Source organism: Anolis carolinensis, chromosome 3, assembly GCF_035594765.1.
Source record: "Anolis carolinensis isolate JA03-04 chromosome 3, rAnoCar3.1.pri, whole genome shotgun sequence".
Classification (NCBI taxonomy): Eukaryota; Metazoa; Chordata; class Lepidosauria; order Squamata; family Dactyloidae; genus Anolis; species Anolis carolinensis.
In genome coordinates this window covers 74,154,503-74,169,444 of record NC_085843.1, presented here as the reverse complement: position 1 = coordinate 74,169,444, position 14,942 = coordinate 74,154,503, and the positions used below count along the sequence as shown (strand labels likewise).

Here is a 14,942-nt window from a genome sequence, read left to right as displayed (position 1 = left end):
GATGGGGAAAGACAGTAGAGAATTGGGTAAGATGGTTCCCTCTACTTTCCCCTGCTTTTCCCCCATCTATCTGATGAAGTCCTATATTACCTGATATTACCTCCAGTGCAATACTTTTCAGTGAGGCAGATTAAAACATTTCATTGCATGCCTTTGATTAATTTACCTGCATCACGTTTTCCCCAAATTATGATGAGAGTTTGAAATAAATATTTATTGATTTGTAAGGTTTCATGTGGATTGTGAAGCAGGGATTTTGTAACCCTCCAGATGGTTTTCAAGTCCTAGCAGGCCCTGGCAGCAGAATCACTGGTGAAAAATGCTGGTAGTTGCTGTTCAAAAATATGTGGAGCCCTGCCCAATTCCCAATGCTCCTTTAGCTGTGTTGTTATTGGCAAGATGTAGGTTCAGATGGCTTTTTATGTGGCAAAATTAACCTGGAGCATTGGAAAGCAGTCCCCTGATAGTCAAGCTGTTTAGAATATAAAGTGATACAGGGCTGTACTTCGTTATATAAGCAATGTCCTGTTTCTATTCATTATTTTATATTTAGTTTGTTTAAAGAATAGACATGTGTACTACCCTGTTCCCCCAAAAATAAGACATCCCCTGAAAATAAGACCCAGTAGAGGTTTTGCTGAATTGCTAAATATAAGACCTTCCCCGAAAATAAGACCTAGCAAAGTTTTTGTTTGGAAGCATGCCCGCCAAACAGAACACCAGAGCATGCAGAATTGGTAACTGTACGTACCATAGATTGTTGTACATGGAAATAATGGTAGTAACAAGAAGTTCTTGATAGGATTCACAGTTTGTCTGGTCATGCTGGTTTGTGATAACTACGGTAGAGTTCAACAATAAATGTGAATTCTTCTTCATGGAAAAATAAGACATTGCCTGAAAATAAGACCTAGCACATCTTTGGGAGCAAAAAATAATATAAGACACTATCTTATTTTCGGGGAAACACGGTATTTAATATTGTAGTGGTTTGAGTGGATTTCAGGAGACCAAGGATTTCAGGAGACCAAGGATTGAAACTCTGTTCAGCCAAGGAAACTGGAAAATTCACCTTATCTCAGCTTCAGAGGAAGGCAGTGGTAAAACTCCTCTGAACAAATTTTGCCAAAAAACCTGTGACAGTTGCCATATGTTGGAAATGACACAACAGCAACAACAAAAATAACAACAGCAATCATGCCCCCTGAGGAATTGTTTACTGTTTTAATTATATATCGTATTTCTTAGTTAGATTCACACCTTGCAAATCTTAATCTCTTCTACTTTTACTGACAACAATCCAATGTGGTAGGTAAAACTGACCTAAAATGAGTAACCGAAAGCCACTCATTTAGTTTCATGGCGCCGTGGGGTTATGAGCGAGGATCTTGTAAGCCCCAGTCAAATGTTCTGACCAGCACCCCCACATTGCTACACCACACACTTGTAAAAATGCCTGTGAACAGGTGACCATTAACTTTGGCTTTCAGCTTGGGATACAGTACGGTGATCAGGGAATCAATCTGATAATACGTTATTGCCTTGAATGATTTTCAAGTCTATTTTTTCCCTTGCAATTACAGTAGAGTCTCACTTATCCAACATTCACTTATCCAACATTCTGGATTATCCAACACATTTTTGTAGTCAACGTTTTCAATACATCGTGATATTTTGGTGCTAAATTCGTAAATACAGTAATTACTACGTAGCATTACTGCATATTGAACTACTTTTTCTGTCAAATTTGTTGTATAGCATGATGTTTTGGTGCTTAATTTGTAAAATCATAACCTAATTTGATGTTTAATAGGATTCTCCTTAATCTCTCCTTATTATCCAACATATTCACTTATCCAACATTCTTCCGGCCCGTTTATGTTGGATAAGTGAGACTCTACTGTATTTAAAACATCTTTTTATTTCTGCATTTTTCCCACTAATGCTGAAATAGTTGCAATATATTTTCTAGATTAACCAGATAACGTTGACAACTGTTAATTAGTTTTCTTTATGCCTTTTCCAATTAATCTGAAAATTAACACATCAAACTCCTTTTTTCTTGGTATTTTGTAAGCTATGTCTTTAGCACTCCACACACAATTAAACATCGCATTACTGCATTTAACAGTCATGGATTTTCCCCCTTGATTTTGTGTGTGTGTATATATATATACACACTAGCTGTGCCCGGCCACGCATTGCTGTGGTGAAGTCTGGTGGTATGGGAAATAAAGTATTGAGGAATTGGTGGTAGTTAGTATATGCTATTTCCTAAAGCTTGTGATCATACAATATTTCTGGTTGTTCCTTTTTTTGTCTGTTGGAGGCAAGTATGAATGCTGCAATTAGCCAGAATGATTAGTATATAATGGCCTTTCAGCTTCAAAGCCTGGCTGCTTCCTCTCTGTGGGAATCTTTTGTTAGGAGATGTTAGCTGGCCCTGATTGTTTCCTGCTTGGAATACTCCTGTTTTCAGAGTGTTGTTCTTTATTTAATGTCCTGATTTTAGAGTTTTTTAATACTTGGAACTGGATTGTGTTCATTTTTAAGGTTCACAGCACCATAATAATAATAATAATAATAATAATAATAATAATAATAATAATAATAATGACTTTGATAATACACACAATTTCTCTCCCTCCTCAACTTCCTCCCTGGGGAAATCCTTTGTTGGGAGGTGTTAGCTGGTTGTTTCCTGTCTGGAATTCCCCTGTTTTATTTGATTTTAGAGATGATATTGTTTTGTTTTATTATACCACAATAATTTTTATATATTATATTGATTATATTGTGCTTTGAACTGGATTATATGAGGCCCCAGCTGTATGAACTGGATTATATGGCAGTGTGGACTTAAGATAGTCTAGTTTAAAGCAGATACTATGGGTTATCTGCCTTGGCATTCTGAATTATATAGCTGTGTGGAAGGGCCTTGAATCTACACTGCCATAAAATCCAGTTCAAATCAGATAACCTATATTTTATAGGCAGTGTGGAAAAGGCCTAAGTGAACCCTCAGCCATTGTGGCTGAGGCAGTTGCTAGGACACGAAGTGAGCGAAACCTAAAGAGGGCGGAGCCTACCCTTCTGACTGGCAGGGAGAGAACGGCTCTTCCTCATCCTTTGTAATTTCGACTTTATTTTTCTAGGGTTTTTTACTGAAAGACATAGATTGGGTGGCTATGTCTTTTGTGGCCAAATTTGGTGTGATTTGGTTCAGTGGTTTTGTTGTTTACTCCGTGGGAAAAATGCAAATTATATTTTTATATATATAGATGTAAGGAGCCCCTGGTGGCGCAGTGGGTTAAAGATGAATGTTCAAATCCAAGGAGCAGGGTGAACTCCCGCTATTAGCTCCAGCTGCTGCCAACCTAGCAATTCAAAAACATGCAAATGTGAGTAGATCAATAGATAAAATTCTGGTGGGAAGGTAACAGCGCTCCATGCAGTCATGCTGACCACATGACCTTGGAGACGTCTACGGACAACGGTGGCTCTTCTGCTTAGAGCACCAACCCCCAGAGTCAGACACGACTGGACTAAATGTCAGAGGAAACCCTTTACCTTTACCTTATAATTGTAAACACAGGTAGAATAATATCAAAATCAGTCACCATTTCAAAATACATACAGAATGTTGTTCTCTTAATTTTCTTAACATTTCCGATTCCACATTTATCTCCCACCTGTGTCTATTAGTTACATTTTTAATGAAGGAAGGAATAGATCAGGGAACTTGGAAAGAGGGGGAGGGAGCTCAATTCTTGCATTCTCTCTTATTTCCTTCACGCTCCCTCAGCTACTATTTGCATTCAGAGGTGGTGCCAATGCAAATGCAAATAGTGGCTTTAGAACAGTTGCTTTCATCAGAACCACAACATAGCAGAAGGGTTCAGTTCTCCCTGCCCTTCCTTTTCAGTATCAGTGTTTATTGCCCTATGGCTTCTGTCTACATTACAAAAAGCACACTTCTATTCTTCATTGGTTTCTGTTTGATTGTTGTCAACTGAGTCTCCTTGCAATTACAGTAAATCCTATTGGGGTATAAAATTGTCATCTTCAAGTATAAACGTTCCATCACTTTTTTCCAATTTACATCCATGGAACCAGATTCAGATTCTACTGATGCTAGAAATCTGCTTTTTACATAGAGAAAATTCTGGTGCAGCATAATGGGAAAATAAAAGAAGAGCACATTCTTCTTCCTTTTTTCCCTTCAGTTTTCTGACCTACTCCACTTATTAATAGGTCATTTTATTGCTACATGAAATAATTAAAATAAATCTATGCCATCAGCAAGTTAAGAACAGTAGAAAAAGGCCAGTCTGTTTCAGCATAATCTTTAATCTGGTAATCTGCACTTTATTTTTGATTTTGCTCTTTAGAAAAAAGGGTTATCTCATGTTTTCTTTATTCATTTACAAACATTAACAAAGCAACCCTGTGCATTCTGGCTCAGTGGGATTCTGTGGGACTTACTTCTCAGCCAGAGTTCAAAAAAAGTCCCTTAGTTAGCAGAAGCAATGGCCATGGTGTCTTGGATATTTTGGGACCAGTATCATCCAGTGGCTCCCATAACAGTGGGATGATGAAACCTAGTTGTACTTTATATCTTAAAGGAGGTGTCTCTTGTGTTACTTTGGAGAATTCAACATCTTGGTTAGATTCTTTGATGTTCAGATGGAAACGTTTTAAGTGGATTCACAATCCACTGGGAAATGCAATCCAAAAAAACCTTTTCTGTCTCTAGGTAGCAGTAAAAAATTAAAGCCTGAAACAACCATATATATCATAACATAAGATCGAGGTTAGATTAGTTAGGTCTGCCATCTAATACACAGGTAACATTATTTTTTATGCAGCTACCATACAACTAACCCATTTCAGCCTGTTTTGGATTGAACACTGTGTTTCCTGTGACTAACTGTGTTAATAATCCATAATTTCTTGTAAACTCCTTACTTTAAAAATGCAATTTATTCATTCTTTCTATATCTCATTTGACTGGTGCTATAGTTTGCTGCTGTGATGTGCATTCATAATTAACATGTATTTCCTGGACAGAATAGCCATGCACATTCATTGATAAGCAATGTCATTTTCTTAATACCATTAATGAAGGTCTGAAGCCATTGATCTGATGTGTTCTCTATAGATCGGGGTTTGGAATTCAAACAGTGGCCTTAATATGACAGACAGCAATAAAGACAGATCTACCAATATCACTGATTCTCTGGCGAACCGAACACTCATAGTCACCACTATTTTGGTAAGTTTTGAAATGTTATTGTTTTTCCTCACATGTTATCATTGTTTTAGTCATGGTCCCTGAGCGTCTTCCTAATCATGTGTTCTTTATCATGGAGAATCTATTTAAGGGGACCTATTACATTAATACCTCCAGTCATTCTTCTTTTAAAAAAGAAGCAATTTTCCATTGCATGGGGATTTCATGCAGTAGATGCAGCAGCCCAAGAAAGTTCAGTCTGAGAGAGTCCAACTCCTGAACAGCATTCACCAGGCAATCACCTCGACTATGTTCAGTGTACATGTGAATCAGGACTGCATTTTCAGGAAATTCCTCCCATAATCCTAATATCCTTTTAGCCCATTAACATTACTTTGTTTGAACCAAATAATAAAGCTCAATATATAAACAAAAGTCTGTTGTAAGATATATATCCTTCTCCAAAGCAGTGTAAGTCTGTCTTGACCTTCTTTTCTTGCTCCAGGTGAGTTCTCTGCCTTTTGCAATGAAGACATAGTCAGTGAAATATACATTAATCATCCTTTTTCTTTTATAGCAGCAGTCTAATCTATTTTTAAAATGATGAAAAACTCTACTTAAGCTTCCTATGTCTCTGTATATTCTCTACCCAACCAAGAAATGAGTGTTAAACAAGTATTAGACAGAGACAAAGTCAGAGACTGGAAAACACAGATTGGATCCAGATTATTTTAGTCAAGATGGGCTCTCAATGAAATCAGTGCAAAAAGTTATTAACTGAATATTTGATTTAAGTGTAACTAACCATGATTACTTTAGTCAGTATCTTATGAAGAGATTTAACATGAATTAATGCAACTAAAATTTAATGCAATTAAGTGTCCAGAGGAGGGCAACTAAAATGATCAAGGGTCTGGAGAACAAGCCCTATGAGGAGCGGCTTAAAGAACTAGGCATGTTTAGCCTGCAGAAGAGAAGGCTGAGAAGAGACATGATAGCCATGTACAAATATGTGAAGGGAAGTCATAGGGAGGAGGGAGCAAGCCTGTTTTCTGCTGCCCTGCAGACTAGGACACGGAAAAATGGCTTCAAACTACAGGAAAGGAGATTCCACCTGAACATCAGGAAGAACTTCCTCACTGTGAGGGCTGTTCGGCAGTGGAACTCTCTTCCCCGGACTGTGGTGGAGGCTCCTTCTTTGGAGATGTTTAAGCAGAGGCTGGATGGGCTTCTGTCGGGGGTGCTTTGAATGGGATTTCCTGCTTCTTGGCAGGGGGTTGGACTGGATGGCCCATGAAGTCTCTTCCAACTCTTCGATTCTATGATTCTATGATTCTGTAAGATGAGGTGGGAAACTGGTGGCTTTCTAGATGTTGTTCCAGTTTCCCTCAGCCCTAGCCAAACTGGTCAGCTGTGAACGACTGCAGAGATTAGTAGTTCATCAACCTCTGGTGGCCCCAGTCCTGCCAAGAGACCTATTAGTTTTTCATGTGACTTTAATATGTGTAAAAATGTACAAGAATAGACTTCTTACTTACTAATATGTGTAGACCATGCCTACACTTACATGAATAATCCAGGGTAAATTCCAGCAAGGCTTTGGCAGGGAGCTGCTTGTGGCTGGCAATGCAACAGTGGGTTCACTAGAAGTATAGACAGGGGATCTACGCAGATCCGGGCTGATCCAGATGTCCACACCTCTGAAACTCAAGGATCACTTTGGAGCTTCCTGGAAGCTTCAAGGAAATCCAATTTCATCCTGAGCTGCATTAATTACTGGTTGCAGTGCTTCCACTGCGAATTCAGCCATGTGTTGTCTGGACACACTGCCAGAAAAATGTAGTGTAGGTCTCGCATTAGCCTGGGGTGTCCAAATGACTGCCATCCGGGATCACCATCCACAATCTCAGGTGGTGTCCCTACAGACATTCCATGCTCCCCAGGCTCAGCCAGCCTGGGGAGGTGGGATGGCAGTGCCTCCCTATCTTCTCTGCCCCCTCCCTGTTTAGCCCCCCACCCAATACTTAGAAAACCTCCTAACCATTGCAAGAGGCTGCCCACTCAGTGGTGACATGACAGAGCTTTGGAGAGGGGAGGGGGCAACAGTGCAATATTGAAATCCAAAATTTCAACAAAAACAATAACAACAATGGCATGAAAGTAAATTGGGGCTTCAAAAGTAGATTTTGAAATCTATTTGCTACATGTACTATTTGAAATAGGGTTTATTATACTGTTCTGCCTTAATTTTAAAAGCTGCTCGAAAAACAGTTCAGATTTTAAAAAAATAAATAAATAAAAATAAATAATGAGTTAAAACCATTTGGCCTCTCATCCTATACCCTTATTTGTTATGAAAGCTTTCACTGGAGATGTTAGTCTAGGTCAGCCCTAGTTTGGTGTTCCTGCATGAGTCTCTTACTGGCATTCATTATTCTTAAGCTGTCTATGATACTTGATATGCTAACCACCTCTTAATGCTAATGGGAGCTTTAAAGCTTACATTCTCTAGACTATATATATAGAAAATCAATTGAAATAGAACATAAGTGTTAAAACTAAGTACCTGTATAATTTTAGCAACTAAGTACAATTTTCTCATATTTTATTAAACTGAATTAATTTCAAACGTATTTGGTTTCTCACCAAGGTTTTTGTATCTTTTCATACAGGAAGATCCCTATGTAATGTACAAGAAATCTGACAAACCCCTTTATGGGAATGACAGATTTGAAGGGTACTGCCTGGATTTGTTAAAGGAATTGTCAAATATTTTAGGCTTTATCTATGAAGTGAAACTAGTGTCTGATGGCAAATATGGAGCCCAGAATGACAAAGGAGAATGGAATGGGATGGTCAAAGAACTCATAGATCATGTAAGATTGAATTTTAGTATTTACTGTTGTAGTCACCCTGTCATTTATCATACTACACATATTTAAAGCAGCAGACAATTTAAATGACTAAGGATGTCATCTCATGAGGTGGGGCATGTATCACATTATGTCTCATTGCATTAGAAAGCAAATTGGATTGTGTCTCAGATCCCATCACACCTTTTTCTTTCTTCTCTCTTCTCCCAAAATCATCCACTTTCAGATTTATCACATGAGCAAGTGTAGTTCCCACCCATTCATTAAAAAAAAAAAACCTTTGGGGATGTAGACATTCACTTCCAATTCTGCTACTCCCAAGTAAACCCAAGGTAATATCTTATAAGATAGACACCACTTTGGGGATATATTCCCTCCCAATCCTGTTACTGCTGAGTACACCCGGGGCACTGTTCTAATAAGATAGACACCACTTTGGGGATTTAGATTTTCCCTTCCAATCCTGCTACTTCTGAGGAGACAGGACACCCCCCCCCACCACCACACACACACACACACACACTTTTATAGGCTCCTTTCCTTTCATTGCTTTCAATCATAGAAGTCTGAAACAAAAGTTTAAAAGCTAGCTGTAGTGCAATTTCAAAAGCCAAATTTACTCTGAAACAGATACTACAGGAAAAACAAGGTGGTGATATTTTGAAATTTCAATTATTTTAATAATTAAATTTATTTCAAAAATTGTGATGCCAGGCTCATGAAACAGGATTTTGGGAGAGAAATGTCAATGCTTGGTAGGAGACCATGCATAGCAATGCCCCTTACTCCACTCCAACTTAATACTGCCTCAAGGCATCACTGCATGACACACCACACAATATGAGTGATTAAAATGAAATTAGCATCACTGGTGTACAGTTAGGTTTCCTTGCTAATGCTGGTGAATAAGAAAAGCCCTTTTCCTTTAAAATGTTATCCATAACTATAGCTGTGAGAAAATTTGATCATATTTCTGTGAAGATACTTGAGGGTCAGTGAAGAAATAAAAATATGCTTGAGTGTTTTCGTTTCTTTTGTTTTTAATGAAAATAATTATTTCCACTTTGTGTTGCAGAAAGCTGACTTGGCAGTTGCTCCTCTCACTATTACATACGTTAGAGAAAAAGTTATTGACTTTTCCAAGCCATTCATGACACTGGGGATCAGTATTTTGTACCGAAAGCCCAATGGCACAAACCCAGGTGTATTCTCCTTTCTAAATCCTCTTTCTCCTGATATTTGGATGTATGTTCTCCTCGCCTGCCTTGGAGTCAGTTGTGTTCTTTTTGTCATTGCAAGGTAAGTTCAAAGATTCAGACTCACATCAAACCATGTTAATAATACCTTTGCTATATGCTGTCTTCTGGTCCTGTAAGAGATTCTCATCTTAGAAATAATAACTCAGTCATGTTCTGTGGACTGTTCTATGCTGCAATATTGTGGTCTGTAGAGTTTTATTACTGTAAAAAGCTGGTCTTAAAAGATTTGTGAAATAATTGAGGTTTCAACAATCAACATTTAAGCAGTACTTCATGGGAATGGGTCAAAGGCTTATTTATCTAGTCCAACCTACTTCACCAAGTTTTCCCTTGAAGTAAGAAATGGTGCATTAAAGTAATTTTCTTCCTACTGTAACAAAGTGTTTGAAAGCCTTGCTGTTTTTGAAGGCTGTTCATAATTGGGGGCTAATTTTATTCAATATCCACACATAGATAAATTTCACAGAAAATAGTATTTTTTATACAGAAAAGCATGTTGCTATATAGAAATATTATTTCTTGTGCAGAAAATTTGTTTTCTGTGCAAAATAACCATTTGAAAATTTTGTGTAGAGTAACTCCCAAATTGTGAAGATTCTTCTCAATTCAGGATTCCTCTCATCCAGGTTTATCAATATTTGAAAAACATAATTTTGACCACATATTGTCAAATATTTTTTCCAGTCTTAGCAGGGAGATGAGGATGAGAAAACTTTCATATATAAGTAGATGCTCAGTTATGTGCCGTCTGATACAACTCAAGTTCTGTGGTGGGCAAGCATTCTTGAGAGACAGTTTTCTCATCACTAACCATCATTTTCTTCAGTACATGCCTGCAAATGAGTCTCAATTTGTTTTAAAAATACCTTTAGTCCTAGTGAGGCTACGGCATGCTTAACATGATTGTTCTACACACTCTAGATAATTTTGGCCAATGTATTTGAAACCTTATTCTGCTTAATTGTCTGTGTGAAAGACAGGTAGACAGTGAAATTATGTCTCTTGACTTCCATGCAAATCTCATACAAGGCTGCCAGAATTAGTATTTTTAGACATAAACTCCCACAAAGTCTGTTCAGTGTTTCATGAATTATAGCTTTAATTTTGCATATATGACTAACAATTTGACCATAATTATAAGATTATTCCTCCCTTATACCTAATGTAATAAACCAAGGCAGATTTTTTCTCTCTAAAAGCCCATCCAGACAGGACCAAAACACAGGACCTGTCCCAGGCTTACGTGAAGTTCCCAAACGCCTCAGGTAAACCAGAAGTAATCCAGAGTAAAACTGGGATTTCCCAGTTTCCTCTGGATTACTAAAATACCTGGAAAGATCTGGGCCTTAATGTAAGGTTTGGATCTTTCCAAGTGTAGACCCTGTGGGAATTGACTCACAGGGCCACTTTCATGATCCCGGTGGTTAATCCCCACGGTGATTCCAGCTCTTTGGGCTCCTGGAGCCTGAAGGAGTGTGATGGCACCCCACCCTTCTTTCCTAGCCCCCCACTTTCCCCAAAACATACTTGAGGGGGCTGGTTGCAGGAGGGCATGTAGCCACACCTCCAGGGAAATCCCAGAGTTTGGGTTGAGGGTTGGGACTAAACCCTGGGAGGAACTGGGATACAATATAACAGTAACTCCAGGGATTTAGTCATGTGTGGAAGGCCCCTAAGAGAAAAATTGTTTGAAAGGAAAACAGTAATCAGAAATTTCCTAATTCCCAGGAATGCCTTGGTTCTACAGTTGTCCCTAAAGTATAGTATTTTGGGGTACTTGTGTGGGCTTTCACAGTCAAACAAATGTATACCTTCGGGTGGTAGCATTTCTAGAATCTTTGTGTGTTTTTAAAAATATAATGTTTCCAGGTGTTGCTAGTTAATAATAATAATAATAATAATAATAATAATAATAATAATAATAATTATTTTATTTTTATACCCTGCCCCATCTCCCCGAGGGGACTCAGGGCGGCTTACATGGGGCCAAGCTCAGGCAACAAGCAATATAAAACTCAACAATTAAAAGCAAATCATAAACAAATAAAATCACATATACCAATAAACAATAAGCACACTTTGATACACTTAGTCATACCAACCATTTTTAGTCGGTTTTAATAAAATAATACATAATAATACAACCTGTTTTCACTTTCAAATTTGGTTTCTATCCCTAATGCAACCCTATTGTGAATGCTTTGTGTTTTAATATTAAATATAGTATTAATAGGACTTAAATGCCATAGAATGTCTGTGCCCCACAAAATTACAAAATCCATGGTTCCATAGCATTGAACCATGGCATTTAAAGTAGTGTCAAACTGCATTAATTCTACAGTGTAGATGCACTCTAAGTGGTCTTTATTAATGCCTTCTTAGACATGTGAAAAAGCTGGAACATATTAACCATCAGACTGTTACCTGAATTGGACTTTAAGCAGAGTTTGGAAATGATATTTTTGGACCAAAACTCCCTAAATCAATATTTGTTTGTTTGTTTATTTATTTCCAATATTTATATCCCACCCTTCTCACCTGAAGGGACTCAGGGCGGCTTACAACACTGGCACAATTAGATGCCTATACAAAATAAATCAATATGGTGGTCATACTGCTTAGGAGATAGTGGGTGTTGTAGTCCAAGACCTAACTTCTCCAAGATCTTTTGTGATGGTAGTTGGAACTCAAAAGGGTATGTCAATTGTGTCATTGTATTGTCTACAGCCTGTGCACAGTTCATGTTGACATTTTCTCCAAAGGAAATTATGTATGCACAGTGCTGTGCATGGCTGCAGCCCCAGACCTCAGCAGAATTAGAATTTAATCCAGTTTGATGTATTTCTTCTGCAGCACAGTATGTTAAAAAGCCTCAGGCTTACACTGAGGTGAACAGAGGAAGGTGAATTGGATTAGGTACCATATTTAAAGGATATTTCCATACTAATATTTGCATTTCTTTATGTTTGTCGCAAGACAATGAATTTCGTGCAGTTAAACGTCCTCTCAGAAACTGATGTCAGTTTAAAGGAAAAATTAAACATTGTGATAGTGAGAAACAAAACAAAGTACATAAATTATTTTGCCAGATTCATTAGTCCATAGCAATTTTGTTCCATGTTTATTGTAGAGGTCAAAATCTCTATGGCTGATAGATAGTTTTCTGTGGGCTAATATAATCAGATGGTTACTATTCAGTCCTTACTTACTCCTCTTCAGTTAAACAGGAATATGCATTCATATTAATATAAGAACACATTGATATGGCAACTTAAAAGTCTTACATGTTTGCGGTGGTATAATTCTTCATGGACTGTGCATTCAGATGCATTCAGTATATGTACTTGATTCAATATCCAATAGAGCTTGATCTGGAACCAAGACCAACAATTGAGATTTACCAAATGTGAATTTTCTATTTCTTGTAGATCAGTTCTGTGATAGAAAGGAAATGCAGTAGGATAGGCCATATTTAATATAAGTAGAAATCACTTGTACATAGCTGGAATAAGTTCTTCTAGCTCAGCATTATAGCTATATTTAACACACCACCATGGGCAAAAGTTATAGGGACAGCTGTGCTGTCTGAGATTGGCCAGGTCAAGCCATCATAGGTTAAAATTATATGCTTTGAACATATAATTTAAAATTGAATGCCTATATTGATTTTCTAAAAAAATCTATTGAGCTGAAACAATTTTCCTGGCAGTTACCATTAGTTTCTTTGTTTCTTTTTGCTTGCTTCAGCAAGCAATATGCCCTGCTTATCTAACCTCTCTTTAAAAATAAACAAAACACAACCCAGGAAAAGAAATCAGTACTGTGTGTCAATCCAAACACAGAAATGATTGCTATGCCTTTTTATTTCCTCACTTTGGAGTTCCTCTGAACCAAAATGAGTCTGACAATAATTTTCCTACAAGAGAGAGCATATGTACTTTTCTCTGTGCTGTGTTGGAGATACAAAAGTTTTGAATTGTGCCCCAAACAATTGACATGTAACATTTCACCCACACATGTCTTATTTTGGATGAGACACAAGGGCCCTATCCAAAGCTTCACCCCTGTAGCTGCCAAGCCATAAGGAGAGACAAGACGGATGCTTAGAGAAGGAAGGAAACAGGGGCTTGCTTACAGTTGTAACACCTACTTATTCCTTCCCCATGGAGCAACAAATTGTCCCATCCCTTCCTCCTTTCCACTAAGGTTTCTAGACTACAAACTGCAGACAATTTCTGTACCTTTGATGGTTGTGTAAATAAAGGATGACGAATGCAAGTCTCATCAGTCCTAGCCAACCTAGATAAAGTGATAAGTGGTGACAGTAATTGCAGTCCTATAACATCTGGAGCGCCACATGTTCACCATCCATGTTCTAAGAGAACAAGTGTTTTTTTCTTTGGATTGTTGTTACCAAGGAGTACTAGTCATACCACAAGTACTGTTTTGTTTTGTCTAGGGATTTTATTTTGATTTGTTTTCCCAATTTTGTAAATATATATGCATTATAATCATTAACAAAATCAAACAAACAACCTATATGTTGATGTGGGGTGGCTGCATCTAGGAGTGCATCTGTATAGTGTAGAATTAATGCAGTTTGATACCACCTTAACTGTCATGCTATGGCATCATGACCGTTGAAATTTAAAAAGGTCTTTAACTTTCTCTTCTGGTGCTTCACCAAATTATAACCCCCAACATTGAGCCATGGCAGTTAAAGTGGTATCAAACTACATTAATTCTATCATGTAGTCTTGTCATTCCACTTCAAACCTTTATATTTTAAAATGGTATTTTCTATAATCCATGCAAGCATTATTTTATTTCTTGAATCTTTATCCTGCATCTTGTCATTTTTTTCAAAATTACCTACTGTACTAAAAATGATATTACTTAACTAACAGCATCCTAAATGACAAACTGTTTCAATTAGTGCCTTCATTATTATCTGTGTTTGTTGCTTCAAGCCTAGCACAGCACTCTAGTTGCAAGAGTGCATAAATTCAAAGCTTAATTATATTGTTAAACTGGCAATTAAAATGTACTGGCATGGTGTTGTCAATTAAAGCCATATTCATAAACATCACAATAAAAGTATGCCCTACAGTTGAGAGAATCAGCAGAAGGCAGGGTTCCGTAGCTACAAAAGAGCCTTAAAGTAATTTTGGAAAGTATTTCATAGAACACAGTATAACATAATGTTTGTGGAGGTTTTGCAAACACACATTTTCAATTTCTCAAGGACAATTTCTAATTCCTACCTTGATGTCTATAACATTTAAAGTATTGATAGCCCAGTATGCTCTCATCAACTCAGCAAATAGTTATTAATCTTATTTCCACGCTCATCTGCCAATAAAGTAAAAGGGATCTACAAGCAGCAATCCATTTCTGTGTAAGGTCATGCTCTCACAGATGTCTACAACAGAAATGGAGGATGGGGTTGTAGCTATTGTTTTTAGGATGAATGAATGAAATATGTACACTCTATGTACACTGTTTCACAAACAGTGTTATCAGAGTTCATTCGAGTTCCAAGAAATCAGATTTCTTTCTACATGGAGATGCTAGTTC

At 37.5% G+C, this 14,942-nt stretch overlaps 1 protein-coding gene across 6 annotated transcripts in view; it reads left to right on the top strand.

The window, feature by feature from the left end:
• Window positions 1-14,942, top strand: part of grik1 (glutamate ionotropic receptor kainate type subunit 1) — a 212,577-nt gene that overhangs the window by 163,583 nt on the left and 34,052 nt on the right. For all 6 annotated transcript variants that reach the window (XM_008107619.2, XM_008107618.2, XM_003219044.3 and 3 more), the window contains 3 exons: window positions 5,162-5,275; window positions 7,906-8,109; window positions 9,182-9,405. In XM_008107619.2, the coding sequence (XP_008105826.2) occupies window positions 5,162-5,275; window positions 7,906-8,109; window positions 9,182-9,405 (542 nt within the window). The remainder of the gene's footprint in view (window positions 1-5,161; window positions 5,276-7,905; window positions 8,110-9,181; window positions 9,406-14,942) is intronic.